Below are 21130 nucleotides of genomic sequence, written 5' to 3'. Positions count from 1 at the left end.
TTCAGGCTGCAAAAGTCTTTATCATGAACACCCTTCGTGACACCAGGTGACCATCTCAGGCAAGGCTGTCATGGACAGAGCCTCCTCTGGAACACGCTGTCAGACACACACACATGGAGCCACATCCCAGGCCATGTCCCCAGTGGCGCAAATGACCCAGTCATCAAAGAAAACTGTCAAGTATCAACAGAGAGAGGCAGGCAGTGTGCCAGCCAATGTGGCCCTGCGACAACAGGTCTGATGTGCTCAGCTCGGCACAGACTTGGAGCTCTCTGACCTGGGTACTTGACATCAGGAAATAAACACCAGAGATGACTTGCTCACAGACACACTGGTCTCTGCTGAGTTTCTTGTTGTTGCTGGTAGTGGTGGAGATGTTTTGTTTTGTTTTTGTTGTTGTTTTGTTTGTGTTAAGGTTTTGAGGCAGAGTCTCATGAGGTAGCCCTAGCTGGCCTCAACACTGAGACCTGTCTGCCTCAGCCTCTCTGACCTCTGATGAGATCTTACAATGACTCACCTCTGGCTCTTCCTTTTTTATCTCCCTAGCAACCATTGGCACAGGGTGGTGCCTCCAGCTGGCCCTGATGGGTATGGCCACCAGGTCTCCACCAGTGGCTAACGTCTTACACACTGACAGAGGTGGATCTTTGCGCAACTGGGTTAGGTTTCTCAAAATCTCTCCACTTGGACAGAAGCTGATGGCAAGTCTGCTGCAACCTCGCTACTCTCTGAATTGAGTTCCCTCTCTCGCCCTTGAGTTGCCAGCAAGCCCTGCTCCCCAGACCACCCAGGTCCAAAGCTGTGGTTGGTCAGGAAGAGGAACTTCCCACAATGCACACAACAGGAAGAAAGGTGCATCTGCCTCTGGGGAAACAGGCTGGAGGAGGATAAAAGATCAGCGGCTCAGCACCTCACACACACTCCCACACTCCCACACTAGCACACTTGAACTCTCTCAACTTCCAACACAACCCTTACCATGGCCGTCTCCACCATGTCTGTCTGCTCTGATGCTTGCACCAACTCCTCCTGGCAGGTGGACGACTGCCCAGAGAGCTGCTGTGAGCCTAGCTGCTGTGCCCCCAGCTGCTGCCAGCCCAGCTGCTGCCAACCTAGCTGCTGCCAGTCCAGCTGCTCTGCCCCCAGCTGCTGTGCCCCAGCCTCCTGCCTGACCCTCATCTGCACCCCAGTGAGCTGTGGGTCCAGCCCCTGCTGTCAATCTGTCTGTGCTAGCTCCTGTGCACCCTCATGCTGCCAACAGTCTAGCTGCCAGCCCTCATGCTGTACCTCCTCACCTTGTTGTGTGACCCTTTGCTGCAAGCCTGTCTGCTGCACACCCATCTGTTCGGGATCCTCATGCTGCCAGCAGTCTAGCTGCCAGCCAGCTTGCAGCACCTGTTCTCCTTGCCAGCCATCCTGCTGCATGACCCTGTGCTGCAAGCCTGTCTGCTGCACACCCATCTGCTCTGGATCCTCCTCATGCTGCCAGCAGTCTAGCTGCCAGCCCTCATGCTGCCAGCCATCCTGCTGTGTGCCTGTCTGCTGCAAGCCTGTCTGCTGCAAGCCCTGCTCCAGCGTGTCCCTGCTCTGCCGCCCTGTGTGCAGACCCGCCTGCTGTGTGCCCAGCTCCTCCTGCTGTGCCTCCTCCTGCCAGCCCAGCTTCGGCAAGCCCTGCTCCAGCGTGTCCCTGCTCTGCCGCCCTGCCTGCTCCCGCCAGGCCTGCTGTGGCCTCTCCTCAGGCCAGAAGTCCAGCTGCTGAGAGCCAAGACCCACTGCGAGCAACAGGAGCTACCTCCCCACCAGTCTGTGGTTGGCACCCATGCAGGCACAGCACAGAAGAAAGATTTACACCATTTGAAGAGAAACCAGGGTATTACTCAACCACTTAGAAGGACCATTGTGTTCCTCCTCCAGCAGGTACCAGGAGTGCTGGTTGCTCCCTTTCCATCCCTGCCTATGTGGACGACGCTGCTTCTGTGGTCAGTTGTACCATTGTAGACCCATGCACTTCAATGAAGCTTCCTCTGACCCGCGCTGCTTCTGTGGTCAGTTGTACCATTGTAGACCCATGCACTTCAATAAAGCTTCCTCTGACCCGCGCTGCTTCTGTGGTGACTGTCACCCTGGGGCCTCGTGGAGCCTGAACCCCTTCCACCCTCTCCCCCGTACCTCCAGCTGGGGGGTTTGGAGTCATTACACAGACCCACAGCTCCCTTATTCCACACTCTGGTACTAGGGGCAGGATTCCTCCTGTTCTGTGTCTAGATCTCCGCAATCCATCTCTGGGGCCCATGGAGTGACTCTGAGACACCCACTGAAAGGGCTGCATGGCAAGGGAAGTCATGCTATGGAGGGCAATGGAGAGTGGGTCCTTGTTCTGGGAGAAACTCAGCACTGTGGCTTTATAAGAATTCCAGGACTGAGGGCAGCAGCCACTCTGTGGAACCCACACCTCATCTAGGTGCCAGCATAGTCCCTGTCACCTACAAGGCAGAGGTAGGGGCTCAAGATTCCTTGGTCACGTCACAGGCTGACCACAGCCTCCTGCAAGGTGCACAGTCGAGGAACACGGTATCAACTGTAGGAGCTCAGCTGAAGGGAATTCATCAGCCCCAGCCACAACCCACAGCTCAGGGGCCGAGGATCCCAGTCAGATTTGATCAAACAGAACAAAGTACATCAGAGCTTGAAGACGGGTCTTTCAAAATATCACATTCAGACAGAAATAAAGGGGGGAAATGGAGGAGCATGGGAGATCTTTGGACACCATCAATCCTTAGAATCACCATCACTGGTACCTGAAGGGGAAGAGAGAAAAGTTCAGAGCACAAAACAAACAAACAAACAAAAACCACAATAATATCATCTGGAAAAATCTTAGGAAAGATACACCCAGGGAAGGGAAGAAGGTCCTTAAATGGACATGACGGGAAAAACCCCTTACTACAGCATATTATATATGGCTGCCAAACAGCAGGACAAAAAGCTTTAGAATCTGCAAGAGAGAAGCACCAAGTCTCATTTGCCAGTAACCACCCCCCACCCCAGATCAACTGCAGACTCCTGAGCAAAGTTTGGCAGCCCAGAGAGTGTGGAAGGGTTTATTGAAGTCCTAGAAGGAAATAACTGCCAATCAAGATTACTAGCCCAGAATCGAAGAAGAAGCAAAGACCTTCCCCAATAAACAAAAATGAAGGAATTTCATCGCTAAGATAAAACAACCTTTCAAAGAGAGATCAAGAGAGTCTTATACCTGAAATGACAGGAAGACAGCTACCATCAGGGTTGCATATGAAAGTCTAAATTCCCCCAGAACACAGGAGAAAAATACTATCAATTCAGCAAACCATTAAAAGACAAAGATGAATAAGAGAGGAAGAAAAGAAACAAAGAACACAAAACCACTAGAAGAAAAGCAGCAAAATGGCAGACGCAAGCCCACACCTTCATCAAGAACTCTGAATGTGAACAGTCTTAATGTGTTAATTAAAAGACAGATCAGCTGAATGGATTGAAAAAACGAGTTCCAACAGCAAACTGCCTACAAGAAATTCACAGCATCAGAAAGATACGTAGGCAGAGAGCGTGAAAGGAAGAAATGAAAGTTTCTTTTTGGGCAAATGGAACTTGAAAACCTGCAGGAGTGCCTATGCCTATTTCTGTCAAAATAGGATTAATATGAGCAGAAAGAAGAGACAACATGTAACTGCATAATGACCAAGGGGTCAATTCATCAAGAAGACAAGATTGTTAACCTATATGCACCCAATGATGGTTGTCCAACTTCACAAAGCAAGCTTCATTTGACCAGAAGTGAGATAGAACCTGATAAAATGATACTGTGCCATGCAACAGGCATCCCTGGCAGTGGGTGGAGCAAGCAAAAGCCAACGGATGCCAGAGCTAACAGCACAGCAGAGGAAAGGATGTGTGTGCTGGCGGACATCTACAGGGCACAGGGTGTTCCAACAGCTGCCCCAGACACATTCTTTTCTTCGGCACATGGAACTTTCTCTGGAACAGACCAGATCAGAGCTACAAAACAAGTCCCCACAAATTACCAACTGATGTAGGAGGTCCTTCTGTCTATGTGTAGCTTTTATTGGTTAATGAATAAAGAAACTGCCTTGGCCCTATAATGGAATGCTTCCGGGGTACATGCAGGAGCCTAGGCTCAACCCTCGATTACACAAAAGAAAAAGAAAAAGAGGAAGGAGAAATTACGATCTGTCTGCATAGTTAAGAGAGTCCATGGCTCAAAGACCTGCTCTTCAATAATTGTTTGTGTTTTTTTTTTTTTTTCATGACAGAAGGGACTGAAAACAGCATTCAAAGCCACAGGGAGAAATGAGGTCCGTCTGTAACATCTGTCTGCATCTGGTCTCCAGACTCCATGAGTCTGCCCCTGACACCCAAGTTCTCTCGTTTGTCACCAGCCACGGTTCAGGGTTCTCTGCCGGTCCATCTTGTTGACATAAACTGCAGCCATGACCCTGTTTCCATGGGTGGTTTCACTTCTTTCAAACTCCTTAGCCTTCAGTCGGTTTAAACATTGGCCAGTGTTTTCTCCGTCGCCACATTTCCCACTGCTGTCTTCTGTCTCAGTGTCCCGGCTCTCACCTGTACTTCCTGTGGGTTTCGATTGTACTTCCTCTTCCTGGTTCCCTGAGGTGTGAGTTTGGATGACTGGTCTGGGCTCTTCCTTCATGACTCTGAGTTTCCCTCTTGCGCTGTTTTGGCTGCATCCCAGCTTGGGTTTGTTCTGTTTTTGTTTTCATCCGCCTCTCGTACCTTCCAGCTTCCCCCCTTACTCCTTCGCTGTTCAAGTCTGTGTTCTGTTTCTATGTATGGGTGAACTCTCCAGTTCTGTTTTGATTTCTATTTCTTCCTGTCTGGTCAGAGATGGTGCCTCACATGATCTCAGCTATTTCAAGTTTCATTGAGACTTTGTTTGGCCTGAGGCGTGAGCTGACCTGCAGGGTGGCAGGAGCCACTGCTGCTTGGTATGTTCTGTGTGGCTGCGCACCTCACTCTCTGAGCCCTCTGTGCCATGCTTGTCTTTTACCTGCCTCTCCTTTTATTCTTCTTTGAAAAAATACTAACAATAGCCGGCTGGCATTGCCAGCTGCTGTCTGTGTACCGGAGCTGTTGAATTCTTTCCCGTTCAGCTTCATCTATCTTGAGGTCTATAGGGTGACAACCATGCATTCTTATAGATTGATCTCTATTGGTGTTTCATGTCTCTCACCATTTCTTACCAATTCTGATTCTCCAGCATGTGCAGTCTGCTTGCTGCTCAAATCTCTGTGGTTACCGATTTTAGGGGTCTCCTCCCTCCCTCCTCTCATTTTCATGTGTCTGTGTCTTGGGATCTAAAATGTATGAACTGGCCAGGGCCAGGGGATGTGACCTGAGATGGTCACTAATTAAAAACCATCTGAACAAAGAGCCCAGGGCCGACGGCTTCAGAGATGAGTGACCGTAAACTAAGAAAAGAATTATGACCTCTTCCACCACCACTCCCGGTCCACAAAACATAATCAAACCAACCCCAGCAGCAGAGAAAAGTCTTGTGTGGCACAGCTGAGTGCCAGAAAGACAAAGCCAACTCAACCGAGAAACTCAACAGAGCAGTGTGTTGCAGGGGACTGAGGGATTGCACAGCCATCTCAATGATGCAAAAAGATGCTCAGGGAAAGCCAACACCCTTTCATAGTAAAGATCAAATCTAACAGAACTCCACACTGCAAGGCAGGACACCCATGAAGCCCCATCCCTAGCCCTTTCCAGGCAGGGATGCGGTAAGAATGTCCGTTCCCGCCACGTCAACACCATACCGCGCTGGAGGTTATAGACGAAGCCATTTGGCAAGAAAAACCACAATGACCAACAGTAAGGCCCTTGGGGTCAAAATGGTGCTGCCGGTGCAATGATGGGTGTGTAGGTCAGCAGACTACACCGAACCACCTGCTTCCTCACAACGGCACCAGGACAAGCAGGAGACAAGAGTGCTCTCTTTCACAACTCATCCTGGGACGGTCAAGCGGTCGCACGTGGAAGATGACATTACACTCTCGTGCCACATCGAAGACAAACTCAAAATGGACCAAAGAAATTTTTGTATAATCTGTTTGAAACCTGAGTTTTATTTGCTTACTATTAGGGCTTTGTCCCCTTTCTGTAAGTCTCCTGGGATCCTGTGTAGAAGCTGTTCTCATCAAACACCAACAGTTCAGTCCATTCTCTGGTACTAGTTACAAATTCGGTTTCATACTCTACTTAACAATTTAAATAAACTGAAATATTTCTAAAAAAAAAAAATGGACCAAAGAGAGAAAAGTATAATGACCAAAGCCTCAACATAGCCGTGACAGGATAAATACAGAAATATGACGTTTGGCAGCTCCAATGAGACACCAGCCAGGACACCTCCACGGGCTCCCTGAGGCCAGGTTTGGAAGCCCGATGGCTCTGATTTATTTTATTTATTTATTTTTGGTGTTTCCAGACAGGGTTCCTTTGTGTAGCTCTAGCTGTCCTGGAACTTACTCTGCAGACTAGGGAGGCCTCAGACTCACAGAGATCCTCCTGCCTCTGCCACTCAGTAATGGCTCTGATTTTCACAAATGTGTTTCTAGCCCTGCCCTCTGCTGTTGTTGTCTTTAGCTGTCTGTCCAAAAGACGGTACCTGGTCTCTGACCTCTAGAGAGAGGCTGAGGGTGAGGCTGGGGAATGGGGTGGAGTGAGGTTTGAAAGGTCCATGCAGAGTCCTTCAAAACTAGGTGAAGGAGCTGGAGAGGTGGCTCAGAGGTTAAGAGCACTGACTGCTCTTCCGGAGGACCTGGGTTTGATCCCAGCATCCACATGGCAACTCATACTGTCTGTAACTCCAGTTCCAGTGGATCTAACACCTTCATTAATGAAAGTAAAATATTGATATATTTAAAAAACAACAAAAAAAAAAGGAAAAGGAAAAAACCCACCTAGGTTAAAGGAGAGGCTGGGAGTTCTCAGGTGAGACCAGGTGAAGCTGCGGATCACTGTCAGAGATCCAGAGGGCTCCGGGAGCTATTGCTGTCATCCACATCTCTGGGCCTGGATGCCCATAAGATCTGTCACATGTGAAGCTGTGTGTACAAGTTCATGGGATGGGACAGAGCTTGTGTGAGAGGCTGCACCAGGTATATGAGCCAGAAAACCCACACTCTGTGGCATAGAAGCCCCACTCGGCACAGCCAGGCCTGTGAACTGCTGAGCTCTGTCCCCCTGTTACTGTATATGCATTCTGAGACATGAGAACCTGAGGCTCCCAGTGAGTGCCCTCTGAGCCCAGGCAGCTGACGATATGGAGGGCACTGGGATGCTGAGGCTGTGGGTCGGATGGTCTGGCCACAGTGCTGGTCTCAGATGCAGGAGAGACAACCCTGTGATGGGCCCATCACCTCTCTCCCAGTCACAGGCAGGCTGAACCACGCTCTGAGGACCAGGCTGGAGAAGCAATAGTCTTGGTGCTCAATGCCATCACCAGCACCCTGGCAGGTAGCCACAGGTAGAGGGCACAGGATCAGCCCAGGAAGGCCACGCTTTTCCTCCAGTGTGGTCTATTCTTAGGGCAATCAACCCAACAGGAGATTATGACTGAGCACCCTTCAGACTGAACAACAAGGAAGGGGAAGGGTGCAGAGCCTCCTGCAGCAAAACACACCTGGAGAATAAAAGCCCAGAGCCCAGAGCACCTCACACACACTCACCACTCACACACACTCACTCAACACACTCATACACTCCCAGCTCCCAGTCAGCCCCACCATGGCCGCCTCCACCATGTCCGTCTGCTCCGACGCTTGCACCAACTCCTCCTGGCAGGTGGACGACTGCCCAGAGAGCTGCTGTGAGCCTAGCTGCTGTGCCCCCAGCTGCTGCCAGACCAGCTGCTGTGCCCCCAGCTGCTGCCAGACCAGCTGCTGTGTCCCCAGCTGCTGTGCCCCCAATTGTTGTGCCCCCAGCTGCTGTGTATCCAGCTGCTGTGTCCCCAGCTGCTGCCAGTCCAGCTGCTGTGCCCCAGCCCCCTGCTTGACCCTCATCTGCACCCCAGTGAGCTGTGGGTCCAGCCCCTGCTGCCAATCTGCCTGCAGCAGCTGCTGCACACCCTCATGCTGCCAGCAATCTAGCTGCCAGCCCTCATGCTGCCAATCTTCCTGCTGTGTGCCTGTCTGCTGCAAGCCTGTCTGTTGTGTGCCAATCTGCTGTGAAGCTGATTCTTCTTCATGCTGCCAGTCTAGCTGTGAACCCTCTTGCTGTACCTCCTCTCCCTGCCAGCAGTCCTGCTGTGAGCCCATGTGCTGCGAGCCTTTGTGTTGTGAACCCGTCTGTTGTACACCCATCTGCTGTACCCCCATCTGTTCTGGATCCTCCTCTTGCTGCCAGCAGTCTAGCTGCCAGCCCTCATGCTGTCAATCCTCCTGCTGTGTGCCTGTCTGCTGCAAGCCCGTCTGCTGCACACCCATCTGCTCTGGATCCTCCTCATGCTGCCAGCAGTCTAGCTGCCAGCCCTCATGCTGCCAGCCATCCTGCTGTGTGCCTGTCTGCTGCAAGCCTGTCTGCTGCAAGCCCTGCTCCAGCGTGTCCCTGCTCTGCCGCCCTGTGTGCAGACCTGCCTGCTGTGTGCCCAGCTCCTCCTGCTGTGCCTCCTCCTGCCAGCCCAGCTGCTGCAAGCCCTGCTCCAGCATGTCCCTGATCTGCCGCCCTGTCTGCTCCCGCCAAGCATGTTGTGGCCTCTCCTCGGGCCAGAAGTCCAGCTGCTGAGCCTGAGTCCTCATCTGGGGTACTGTCACGCACAGGCTGCTTCAGCACTACTCTAGCCATTCCCACCCTCTAGGATTGACCACAGATTAGCCAAGACCATCCAGAGCATGGCTGGTTCCCGAGTCCTTCCCCAGTGGAAGGTGGAAGCGCCTTGATGGAGTCCCACCGCCTCCTTAGGCCCCACGTCACGTGATTAGTCCCCACTACAGCGGTCCTAGCCTTCCCTGGGCTCTCACTGCATATGTCCTTATCAGCTTGCCCTTTGAGCCTGGGGAGATCGTTCAGTGATTAAGAACGCTTATGCTTTTGCAAAGGACCTGAGTCCTGTTCCCAGTGCACAACGGGTGACTTACAACTGCCTATTGTAAGTTGTAATTCCTTTTCCACAGCATGGCATTTGTTGCCCTCCTCTGGCTTCTGTGGGCACCTTTGCTCATTTACACACACACATGCACACATGCACACACATATGCACACACACATGCATGCACGCACGCACGCATACTTAAAATAAAAAATAAATCTTTAAACCTGCCGCTGTCTCCTGCTGACTGGTGTCTTGTGTGTGGCATGGGGTGGCTGGGCACGAAGGGCCGGCTTCATGCAGCGAGTGGGACCCAGCTCAAGGGTATACACACTGGCTCTTCGCAGAGTAGCTCCTTAGTATCTGAGGCTATGGATGTGGGGGGAAAGTGACTACCTGGTAGCCATGAACCCCTGAGCCAAACCTGTTCTTCCCAGCCCTGCAACTGCTCTTGAGCACTGGGGTCCCCTTGAGCATGACCCTCCTACCAGGAAGCCACACCCCCAGTCTCTCCTGGGGGGCAGCCCTTTACAGCAATGCTCAGCCTGCCTCCAGCTTTCTCTGCTGCTCTAGCCTCCCCAGGGTTTACATCTCAACCAGGGCTCCAGCTCCTGCCCGGACTCTGAGAGGTCTCAAGAATGCCAGCCTCCTGCATTCTTTTGGGAACCTCCTGTCAATCAATCCAGCCCTCCTGGATTCCAACACGCTCCCTGCAGCCCTTCCAAGCAGCTGCCCCACACAGTGTGGAACCTACGTCCTTCTTTACTGTCCAGTATGCGAGACCTAACATCCCACCCTGCCCAAGCTCAGGGACCACATGAGTGGATGCTGGGTATGGGTGTGAGGACTAATGCTGCCCAGCTGGCAAGATCTAGCATCACCTTGGAAACAATCTGTCAATGTATGTGGTGTCCCCTTCTCGGGCCAGAAGCCCAGCTGCTGACCCCCTGTCCTCATCTGGGGTACTGTCCCCCACAGCCTGCTTCTCTACTCCTCTAGTTATCCCTACACTCTAGCCTTGGCCACAGAGGACTAGCCACATGCCTCCAGATAGGCTCATATATTTGAATGCTCCATCACCAAAGGGTGGAACTGTTTGGGAAGGATTAGGAGGTGTGGCCATGTTGGAGGAGGTGTGTTGCTGGAGGTAGGCTTTGAGGTTTCCGAAGGTCAAAGTTAGGCCCAATCTTGGGGAAGTGAGATACAAGCTCTCAGCTATTATTCTAGCGCCATGTCTGCCTGCCTTGCCCCCCACACCCCCCATCCCCATCATGATGGTCATGGACTCGCCCTCTGAAACAGTAAGCAAGCCACCAGTAAAATGCCTTCTTTTATAAGTTGCCTTGGCTGTGGTGTCTCTTCACAGCATAGAACAGTGACTAAAACACCATGACTGTGAGGGAAATTTCTATTTCTAGATTAGGTTGACTGAGGTGGGAATACCCACCCCAAATATGGGTGGCGCCATTCTATGGACTGTGGTCCTGGACTGGATAAAAAGAAGAAAGCAAGCTGAGCCCCTGCATTCCTCTCTCTCTCTCTCTCTCTCTCTCTCTCTCTCTCTCTCTCTCTCTGCAGATGAATCTGACCAATTGCCTATTGCTCCTGCCACTACACCATCCCCACTGTGATGGACTGTGTCCCCAGGACTACACCATCCCCACTGTGATGGACTGTGTCCCCAGGACTACACCATCCCCACTGTGATGGACTGTGTCCCCAGGACTACACCATCCCCACTGTGATGGACTGTGTCCCCAGGACTACACCATCCCCACTGTGATGGACTGTGTCCCCAGGACTACACCATCCCCACTGTGATGGACTGTGTCCCCAGGACTACACCATCCCCACTGTGATGGACTGTGTCCCCAGGACTACACCATCCCCACTGTGATGGACTGTGTCCCCAGGACTACACCATCCCCACTGTGATGGACTGTGTCCCCAGGACTACACCATCCCCACTGTGATGGACTGTGTCCCCAGGACTACACCATCCCCACTGTGATGGACTGTGTCCCCAGGACTACACCATCCCCACTGTGATGGACTGTGTCCCCAGGACTACACCATCCCCACTGTGATGGACTGTGTCCCCAGGACTACACCATCCCCACTGTGATGGACTGTGTCCCCAGGACTACACCATCCCCACTGTGATGGACTGTGTCCCCAGGACTCACCATCCCCACCAGCTGTGCCACCAGTCCCAGGATCTCACCCACAGGCCACCTGTGTTCAGGGAGCCACCTCCCTTCCCTCACTCAGAAGACCACCTGAAATAACCACCAGGGACATCCCAGCACCAGACACCAAATAACACAGCCTCTCCACTTTCCTGGGAGCGAATTCATGTGGCCATAGATAAGAGGTCCCAAAAAGGCCATGATAGATACATCCTGCTGTGGGTGTTGAGTGGCCAACAGGTAAGGCTCAACTTCACTGGGGGACACCCCCAATATATGTCTGTCCCTCTTTGGTGTTCTGATGGCCATGGGGCTGGTACAGAAGCAGGACAAGAGGGGACTCTCTGTGACCTCTGATTGCTACTCCCACCTCTGCAGGCTGACATCCAAAACGCAGGGCCTCCCCTGTCTAGTGACTCTTGGAGTGCCAGTCGGGAAGTGTCCCCTGTCTGCTATGAGGTTCTTTCCTTCCAGAGTTGTTAATGACAGGGTGAGCCTGGAACTCTGCCATCCCAGCCCCAGGCATCATGCTGCGGGAAACGAGAACATCCGTCCATTTAGAACAGTATCCACTCAGCCTCTAGCAGATGACAGGAAATTACTCAAATATCCGTCTGCAGCAGAGGGGATCAATGTGTGTGGGCTGTCCATCACACAGCTGTAGAGGAGCCAACCAGTCGGTTCACCTCGGAAGCTCGTGCTTGATGAGATGACATGAGGCCATGTGTGGAGTATGAAGACCAGGGCCTTCCAGAAAAGGACAGCAGACACACAGGCCAACAGGGTGCATGGTAGATGGAGTGTGTGATGCAGCCAATGGTACTGCTCGTTGCTGAGACAAATACCCAGCATAGATTGCTGAGGGCTAAGGACTCTTGACTCATGGCTTTAAAAGGTCCAGCTCTCGCCCTGAGATATTCTGAGTTTGCGACAAGACAGAACACCATACAACCCAAGCATGGAGCCTAGACCGCTCCCCTCATGGTTGACAGGAAACAGAAAGGAGGAGGGGCGGGAAGAACCTAGAAAGGCCAACCCCCAATGGCCTACTTCCCCCAATAAGGCCAGCTACCTAATGTTTGGTCCACCTCCCCAAACAGCGTTGTGGAGTTCAACACGTGAACAGCTACAACAATGTGCCATAATCAAAATAATATTAAAAGCCTTCATTGTTTATTTCTGCAATTTTTCATTTTCTAGTTTTCAGACTCTAGAAAGAGAAACAGGTAGACACAGGGGGTCGTGGACCAAGAGCAGGTTTTCATCCTGGAGAATAAGGATGGGCAGGGAGAAAGGGAAAGGTATGAGGGAGAGGGAAGACACCTAGAGGTCTGTAGGTGGAGGTCTTGCCAACAGGGTGCATGACGGATGGAGGGTGCCATGCAGCTGACATGAAGTGCGCATGCGGGAGGTTGCTGCTGAGATGCAGATCTTGACAGCTGGAAACCCAGGTGGGGAAGGCATGAGCCAGAATCAGGGATTAGGGATGGCAGTTGGGAATGGACGGGAACACCCAGCCTGTAAGATGAGAAGCTTCCTGAAGCTGTGAGACCGGAGGTGAGGACAGTCTCATGTTGCTGTAGAGATGGGGCCTGGCCACAGAAGTGGTACAAGGACCTAGAAAGATGTGGGGTCACCAGAAGAGCAATCCAGTCACAAACCCAAGGTGGTGACACACTTCTGGAATGTGGAGGCAAAAGGATCAGGAGTTTGTGGCAAAACTTGGCTATATAGTGAGGCCAGCCTGGGCTACGGGAGCTACTGTCTCAAAAAGAAAATGTTGCGGGTACAGTCCCCCACCCCTGCTGCTCCCAGCAACCTGAGGGAATGCCCAGTCACCCCGTAGAAGGAAGGCCAGCCATCTCTGCACAGTTATTGGGTGCCCAGTTCTACCATGTTCTCAGACATTGATCTACAGGAGAGGGCAGACATGACTCATTGAAGTCACAGAACAACCTGTGAGTCAGGACCTCTGCTATCTGGAAGAGTCCACACTGGACTCCTTCAGCCAATAGCCTTTTAGATACCAGCCCATTTGGTATGGTTGGAGGTACTATAAGCGTAGATGAAAAGCCTGTGCTTCCCTTTTTCTGCTGGATTCTGTTCCCAGCTTCCAGTGCACACAGGGAAATGCATATCGCTAATCACTACCCTCCTGTGAGTCTGGTCCCCAAATAAATAAACCTTTTTTAGACTCCATTCCAGGCTATTGTGGAACTCTTTAATGCGCCGACATTTGGTGCCCAATTTTATTTCATAAAGAGTGGCTGGTGGGGTAGCCCTCACCCGAAACCTCAGTCTTGGGGAGCTGGGATGGGAGAGTTCGAGGTCAACCTTCACAGCGAGATGCTACATGAGCACAGCCCCTTAACCAGGAGGGGGATAAAGCTGAACCGGATCGCACAGACGACCAGAAGCTTACACTGCTGGGAACAGCAAGCGCCACAGGTGGAAGGGAGCAGACAATCGCGACAACAAACCACGCCAGAGAAGCTGCGGAATGAAAGTGCTAACTCAAGGAACCGTGCAGACACTTTAGAAACAAATTTTGAAGGAGGAAGGAATTCAAGTGGAGGCAGTGATAAGAGGACCCCACTTGAGAGGCCAGTCTGGACTATAGAGACCCTGATACTCCCAACCCCAAAATAATACATAAATAAATAACAGTGAGATAATCTAGCTGGTCTTCTAAATGGATTGAGGGAATTTTAGAGGCAAATAAAATGTAATAAACACATCAAATGGGATCAAGAGTGAGCGCATGGGTTGGGAGGTTTTAGTGTTAGGTACACCGGCACAGCATGGGACACACACAATGAAGATTTTGGTCTGATTCTTCAGACATGGGCACAGGTGGTTCTAAAGGAAGACCTTTACCACAACATTTACAACATTCTGGGGCTGGAGTGAAGCCATGGGGTTTCTGAATTGATCTAGTAAGACTCCTGGATCCCTGGTGCTAAAATCAGAAGGGAGAAGCAGGCAGAGGGGACAGACAGAGGGAAAGAGGGACAGACAGAGGGACAGATGGAGAGAACATGATAGAAGGTAAGAGACTCAGTAAATGTCAGTATTTTTCATTGTGACAGTCATTGTGGACACTCTTTAAAAACTTCAGGTCGCCCTGTGGCCCAGAGTCCATCCATGGACACGTGGAGGAGACACCTATACCCACACCCTCAGCCACCGCAGCCAAGTGGTGGAGCATCAGACGAATGGGCTCAGTCTTTAACAAGGAGGAGATCCCAGCATTGGTGACAACAGGAGAATCTGGAGGACATTCCACACAGTGAAATAACCCAGGCACACACAGCCCCATCTCTCCACCGTTCAAAGTCTACACTGTCAGCTCACAATGGATGGACCCAAAGCACAAGCGTTAAATGGCCTAGTGGTCCAATCTGGAAACTGATGCACACATCCTGGGTGGGGTCTAGCAGTCTGGGGACCAGAGGAGAGAGAGCTTGGAAACTCAAGCGGACTCGCTGGAGTCATGGGGACATTACATTTGCATTCCAAGACAAAACCATGCCTCTGTGAAATTGAAGAGAAAATGGCTCTAAGATGTTAAACATTGGTAACTCAGCATAAGGATGAACAGACTCCAGTGACAGAAAGTGCATGGAAATAAAACCAGGACGATCTTGCAAAGAGTATGAAGGATAAAGATGAGGAAAATGGGAGGATCAAGACACATTGAAGACTCACACCAGAAGGAACGGTGTCCACAGTCGCCAAAGGGAAAGCCGGGAAAGGAGAAATGGGTTTTAGGATAATCCCGAGATGAGATGTCACACTGCAAGCCTCAACACACAGCAAAGCAACACACAGCCTGGAAACAGATATTGGCATCCTAGAATAAGAAGGAAGAAAGAAAACAACAGAAGTTGAAAGTCAGGGAACTCTAGGTGTCTCTGTTCAAGGACACGGGCACCAGGATAACAGGCATTGTTACCTGGGCTTGGGGGAACACTGGTTCAAACCCAGACTTTTTGTTTGTTTAACTGATTATTTTGTTTTTTGAGACAGGGTTTCTCTGTGTAGCCCTGGCTGTCCTAGAACTCACTCTGTAGACCAGGCTGGCCTCGAACTCACAGAGATCCACCTGCCTCTGCCTCCTGAGTGCTGGGATTAAAGGCATGTGCCACCACTGCCCAGTTCCAAGCTCAGAATTCTATACCCAGCCAGACTATCCTGGCACGGGTGGGCAGGCCAGGAGTTTCTGAACTGTGGCCACTGCAGGATGTGGAGTCTCTGGCCTTGGAACCACAGCAAAACAAAACCAGAAAAAGCTCAGCATCTCCCTGGAAATGCTGAGAGTCTCAGAAGGAGGATTAGGCACTGCATAGAGAAGACCCTGCCCGAGCACAGTCTCCCTCACAATACACACACAGTCTCCTGTCAACAAGCCCCTGAGTCAACTGTGTTGTAAACGACTTGCATCTTGCTAACATTTGGAGAGGGTAGAGGAGCTGTCATTAAGCCCCCGGGTGAACTGTATTATGTAAGATATGTATGTTTTTATTTTGCCTATGTTTTAAAATGTTTAAAACAACAACAATAATGATAGGTCCCAGCCGCTCAGGCATAGGATGACAACCCCAGACCCTGTTGCCATGGAGCCCTGCTCACCTCCAAAACCTCTCAGGAGAAGTGGCCTCAAATGTTTCCCAGGCCTTCAGCTGAGTCAAAACAAACACAAACACAGGTGAGGCGTGCACACCTCCGATGACCGCCACTAATGAGGGGGCTCCAGCCAGCCAGTAAGCAGGAAGGGAAGCCCGAGAGGTTCCTCACTTGGACAACACTGGCCCAGAGTGCTATAAAAGCTGAGAGCAGCCCCTCACACACACACACACTCACACCCTCACACTTTCACACTCACACAGCTCTTACCAGACCTGCCCGCCATGGCCACCTCCACCATGTCCGTCTGCTCCAGCGACCTGAGCTACGATAGCCGGGTCTGCCTGCCCGGTTCCTGTGATTCTTGTACTGACTCCTCCTGGCAGGTGGACGACTGCCCAGAGAGCTGCTGTGAGCCTAGCTGCTGTGCCCCCAGCTGCTGCCAGCCCAGCTGCTGTGCCCCCAGCTGTTGCCAGTCCAGCTGCTGTATCCCAAGCTGCTGTGTCCCCAGCTGCTGTGCCCCAGCCCCCTGCCTGACCCTAATCTGCACCCCAGTGAGCTGTGGGTCCAGCCCCTGCTGCCAATCTGCCTGCAGCAGCTGCTGCACACCCTCATGTTGCCAGCAGTCTAGCTGCCAGCCCTCATGCTGCACCTCCTCACCTTGTTGTGTGACCCTTTGCTGCAAGCCTGTCTGCTGCACCCCCATCTGCTCTGGATCTTCTTCATGCTGCCAGCAGTCTAGCTGCCAGCCCTCATGCTGTCAATCCTCCTGCTGTGTGCCTGTCTGCTGCAAGCCTGTCTGCTGCACACCCATCTGCTCTGGATCTTCTTCATGCTGCCAGCAGTCTAGCTGCCAGCCCTCATGCTGTCAATCCTCCTGCTGTGTGCCTGTCTGCTGCAAGCCCGTCTGCTGCACACCCATCTGCTCTGGATCCTCATGCTGCCAGCAGTCTAGCTGCCAGCCCTCATGCTGCCAGCCATCCTGCTGTGTGCCTGTCTGCTGCAAGCCTGTCTGCTGCAAGCCCTGCTCCAGCGTGTCCCTGCTCTGCCGCCCTGTGTGCAGACCCGCCTGCTGTGTGCCCAGCTCCTCCTGCTGTGCCTCTTCCTGCCAGCCCAGCTGCTGCAAGCCCTGCTCCAGCATGTCCCTGATCTGCCGCCCTGCCTGCTCCCACCAGGCCTGCTGTGGCCTCTGCTCTGGCCAGAAGTCCAGCTGCTGACAAGCTGGATCTCTCCGCCTTTACAGGCTACATCTTTATTCTTAAGTGATTCTCCACTCTGGGGAGCCCCTGGAAGTCACCTGGGGCCACCTGAGTCATCTCACTATGCATCGGGGGATACACAGCTGCTGCCCGATTGGGTTTGAGGGTGCCACCCAGCCCCGTCCCCTACAGATCCCTCTGTGACATAGAAAGCAGCCCCGGGAGCCCGTTCTCGTGACCGTGTACTCATACCAAATGTGACAGGTTCACTGCTGTGTTCAATAAAGTGTTCGTATCAGGACCCGTGAGCTGGCTCTGTGCATTTTCTGGAATGTTCTGGGTCTTTGTATCCAGGCTACATGGCCCTGGGTGCCTTTCCCTGTAAGCCCAGGAAGAGTCTCCAACGCCAAGTCAGGACACTGGGACAGAACCTGGGGCACGTGCATCTGTCCAGAAGTCTGTCAATATGGCTGCAGCCCAAGAACACACACTGAGGGGCCAAGGGCTTCCATCAGGAGGCCATGACAAGAGATTCCCACCATGCCTGCCTCAGATCACGAGAGCATGAGGATCAGTCCCTACTGTGGCAACACTGGTCACATCTGAGTTTAAGGCCTGGCTGAGGAGGGACAAGGCAAAAAGAAGACATCATGAGCTACCCCCAGGATGGTGAGGAGGACAAGGTGGGGCTCCCTGAGGACCACTAACATTGGAAAGTTGAGTGAGCAACATTTGGATCAGCCAGGAAATGCGGCAACAGGAGAAGACTCCTCCACAAGCTGTGAAGACAAGTTCCATCCTACCCTAGCCGAGCTCCTCCACCCAAGTGGAGTTGAGTAGAACCCAAGGGAAGGATCTCTGAACACGGTGGTGTTAGGATAATCTTTTTGTACACTGTGCAAAAGTGTATCTCTGTCCTTCCTCACCTACCTAAGGCACCTTCTGATTGGTTTAACAAACAGCTGAATGACCAATAGCTAGGCAGGAAAGGATAGGCGGGACTTCCCAGCAGAGATAGAAACTCTGGGAAAGAATCCAAAGCGGGAAGATTTACCACCCAGACTCAGAGGAAGTTGGACATATGGTACCGAGGAGAGGTAATGAGTCATGTGGCAGAATGTTGATTAATATAAATGGGTTAATTTGAGTAATAAGAGAGAGTTGGGAACAAGCCTAAGCTAAGGTTTACCATTCATAATTGATAAAAAGTCTCCATGTCGTTATTCAGGAGCTGGCAGTCCAGAGAAAGTCTGGCTATATGGCGGGGCTAAATTCTAAATTTGAAGTCACACTGTTCCTGCTTGCTGGGTCTATTCACATCCCGCAGCCATCACTTGGTTATTAAAATACTCCGAAGAGAACGATCATCCCCTTGGTACAGGGAGAAAGACCTCAAGGCTGCACAGCCCAGCTTTCTGGTGTGTGATAAAATGCCTGAGGGAATCGGTGCAGAGACAGGAAAGGTTGGCTTGCATCTGTGATCCGTCACTGTGATCTTATCGTTGCTTCAGGGCCTGTGAGAATGGGAAACCAGTGAGAGAGGAAGGAGCCAGTGTCCAGGCTGCTTCAAGAGACATCCCCAATGGCCCGATGTTCTCCTGTTAGCCCCATTGGTCTAAAGACTGTACCAGCTCCCAGTGGTACCACAGGCTGGGACCACACACATGTCTTCAGCACACAACCCTTAGAGACGGTCCAGCCAGATGGCCATCACCTCTCTCTCTCTCTCTCTCTCTCTCTCTCTCTCTCTCTCTCTCCCTCTCTCCCTCTCTCTCTTGTCCTTTCGCTTCTCTTCCTTCTCCTCTCCTTCTCCCTGAGACAGGTTTTTCTGTGTAGTCCTGGCTAGAACTTGCTCTATAGACCAGGCTGGCCTCCTGTCACAGGCTCTCTTTAAGAGACATGGTGAAAAGGGACTCGATAGACTGCCACCCACCCCCACCGGCTCTTGTTGAGTGCCCGCTCCCCACCCTGACAGTGCTATTTTGGAAGACTGTAGATCTTTAGTAGATGGGGCCTGCCTGAGGGATGTGCTGCCTCTGAAGGTGACAGCTGATCCCCAAGTTTGAAGTCAGGGAATGTACCGCAATTAGGGTCACTCTGGGCAGCCCCTGAGAAGGTGTGAAGCTGAGAGAGTAAAACCAAAGGGGCAAGGAGGACCCTGGGTAGGTGGATATGCCAAAAGTGTAGGACTCCTACCAAGGTCAAGCCACAGCCATGTGGTCTACCAACAGCATGTCTACGGAGGTGGGGATGCCCAAGCCCTTGGAGCTCACACCGTGACCCGACCTAGATACCTAGCAGGGCTGCAGGAGTCAATGTGTGTTGTCCTGCTGGTTTCAATCTTGCTTTGGTCTGACTTTGCCAATCCTTCATTTTTCCCATCAGAAGAGGACCGCTTACTGCACACCATTGTGTATCAAAAGCATGCAACTCATTTCCTAGTTTTACAGGAGCTATCTCAGGCTGATGTTGTCTTTGTCTAACCTAGTAGAGCCTTGTAGGCAAAGCTGGAACTGGGAAAGCTGTGGGGGCTTGAATGTATTTGAGTCATGAGATGCCTAGGGCAGAATGTTCCCATATTAGTATGAAATATCACACCCCCAGCCTCATGCGCTGATGGCTCAGCCCCCGTGGGATGGTTCTACTAGGAGATTAGGGGCAGGAGGTAGGGGCTAGCTAGAGGGAAAGGTCACTGGAGGGGGACAGTGTGCCTTTAAAGCTACTGTGTCATCTGTCCCTCCACCACCCTCTCTCTGACTCCTGTCTGTCTGGAGGTCAACAGCCTCATCTTCTGCATATCCCTACCACCATGACACTCTCCTCACCCCAGTCCAGAATCAGCCGAGCCAAGGAATGAACCAAAACCCTTACAACCATGAACTCAAATGCATCTTCCCTCTGCGGAGCTGATTCTGTCCGCACTTGTGGTAGGAGAGGCCGATTGGAGAGACAGAGCCACTTTACATTGGAAACTCCCAAGGCTGCAAGGAACGCTGGCAGTGAGGGAGGCATGTGAGCCTGCTGCCATCGTCACTGGACTGGGGACATTCACTACTCACAAAGTTATCCTCTACCGTCCCATCGCCAGAGCCAACTCTCTCTGGGGTGTCTGTAGGGTGAGGGAGTGACACAAAGTGTCACTGCTGGGTTCTGCTGGACAGGAAGCTCCCCCAAGGTGATAACAACTCATGCCAGGAGCTGTTCATGGGCTGTTGGGTGCAGAGGGCATCAGGAGGGCATCTCCTCACCTGTCACATGCTTATAATACACAGAGTTTGTCACAGAAGTTCCTGAGTGACCGTCTGCCACAGGTGAGCTGCTCTGGTCTGCCATGTCCACACAACTCCTGTTTCCCAACCTTCTGTGTTTCCAGTGTGCCAATGGCCTGCTCTCTGACACCGGCAGCATCAGAGCTGGGGTCTGGCAGCTGCCCCCTCACCTCACTCCCTGCCCAGCCTCAGGAAGACACGGGTTTCAGACACTTGACCTTGAACTTCAGCCTCCTGAAAAAGAGACTGTGGCTTTCTGTTGCTCTAAGTGACCCCACAGGCAGACCGGCTCCTCTTTCTCCCCAGTCTTCTCATCTTCCTCCAACCCCAAGATGAGCTAGTTGTAGTTAGAAGCCAGAAATGCCAGGGCAATGCAGATGGAGATGATCCAGGCTACAGAAGGACCAAGGACTTGGTGACTTCCAACACTGCAGACGTCCGACAGCACAGCTGAGGAGGCCGCACACCCAGATAGGCTCTCTCTAGCTAAGTGCAAGCACAGGCGAGACCTCATCTGGAGGCCCCAGGGGAGAATGGTGGTAGGGTCTCTTCACCTTCAATTCCCCCTATGCCTGCTGTGCAGAGCTAGTCCCTCGGTGTCCTGCCGCCTGCTCCAGCCATGCCCCTGCCTCACTCAGATGTTATCCCCGTGGTGACACCAGGCCTCTGCAAACCCCATGGAGACTGCCCCTCTGTTAAGTCTCCCTGCCCTGTGAGGACAACAGACATAGGGTGTAG

At 52.1% G+C, this 21130-nt stretch overlaps 4 protein-coding genes across 19 annotated transcripts in view; 3 read left to right on the top strand and 1 right to left on the bottom strand.

The window, feature by feature from the left end:
• Positions 1-21130, bottom strand: part of Tspear (thrombospondin type laminin G domain and EAR repeats) — a 143499-nt gene that overhangs the window by 80064 nt on the left and 42305 nt on the right. The window lies entirely within an intron of this gene.
• On the top strand, positions 980-1759 carry LOC130862124 (keratin-associated protein 10-9-like). Of its 3 annotated transcripts, none has more exons than XM_057751559.1 (2): positions 980-1085; positions 1161-1759. In XM_057751559.1, exons 1-2 carry the CDS (start codon positions 980-982, stop codon positions 1757-1759), a joined length of 705 nt encoding a protein of 234 aa, XP_057607542.1. The 3 variants fall into 3 exon arrangements, with proteins under 3 accessions (XP_057607542.1, XP_057607541.1, XP_057607540.1); XM_057751558.1 differs by having other exon boundaries at positions 980-1100; XM_057751557.1 differs by having other exon boundaries at positions 980-1759.
• LOC130862119 (keratin-associated protein 10-4-like) lies at positions 7810-8805 on the top strand. Of its 11 annotated transcripts, none has more exons than XM_057751541.1 (4): positions 7810-7910; positions 8046-8226; positions 8278-8377; positions 8471-8805. In XM_057751541.1, the coding sequence occupies exons 1-4, from the start codon at positions 7810-7812 to the stop codon at positions 8803-8805; spliced, it is 717 nt and encodes a 238-aa protein (XP_057607524.1). The 11 variants fall into 11 exon arrangements, with proteins under 11 accessions (XP_057607524.1, XP_057607523.1, XP_057607515.1 ...); XM_057751540.1 differs by having other exon boundaries at positions 7810-7912; positions 8048-8577; positions 8622-8624; positions 8716-8805; XM_057751532.1 differs by adding an exon at positions 7962-7966 and having other exon boundaries at positions 7810-7906; positions 8047-8805.
• On the top strand, positions 16209-17141 carry LOC130862120 (keratin-associated protein 10-12-like). 4 transcript variants are annotated; one of them, XM_057751545.1, is made up of 3 exons: positions 16224-16359; positions 16450-16592; positions 16659-17141. In XM_057751545.1, the coding sequence occupies exons 1-3, from the start codon at positions 16224-16226 to the stop codon at positions 17139-17141; spliced, it is 762 nt and encodes a 253-aa protein (XP_057607528.1). The 4 variants fall into 4 exon arrangements, with proteins under 4 accessions (XP_057607525.1, XP_057607527.1, XP_057607526.1 ...); XM_057751542.1 differs by having other exon boundaries at positions 16209-16374; positions 16450-17141; XM_057751544.1 differs by having other exon boundaries at positions 16209-16765; positions 16916-17141.

Source organism: Chionomys nivalis, chromosome 19 (assembly GCF_950005125.1).
Source record: "Chionomys nivalis chromosome 19, mChiNiv1.1, whole genome shotgun sequence".
Lineage (NCBI taxonomy): Eukaryota > Metazoa > Chordata > Mammalia > Rodentia > Cricetidae > Chionomys > Chionomys nivalis.
This window is presented reverse-complemented; position numbering and strand designations above follow the sequence as displayed.

Excerpts from the sequence above, each read along its gene's own strand:
- LOC130862124 (XM_057751557.1), top strand. The coding sequence starts at position 980 with ATGGCCGTCTCCACCATGTCTGTCTGCTCTGATGCTTGCACCAACTCC.
- LOC130862119 (XM_057751530.1), top strand. The coding sequence starts at position 7,810 with ATGGCCGCCTCCACCATGTCCGTCTGCTCCGACGCTTGCACCAACTCC. Across the intron at positions 7,969-8,046 it reads GCTGCCAGACCAGCTGCTGT|TCCAGCTGCTGTGCCCCAGC; the intron begins GTCCCCAGCTGC and ends AGCTGCTGCCAG.
- LOC130862120 (XM_057751542.1), top strand. The coding sequence starts at position 16,209 with ATGGCCACCTCCACCATGTCCGTCTGCTCCAGCGACCTGAGCTACGAT. Across the intron at positions 16,375-16,449 it reads CCCCAGCTGCTGCCAGCCCA|CCCCCTGCCTGACCCTAATC; the intron begins GCTGCTGTGCCC and ends GCTGTGCCCCAG.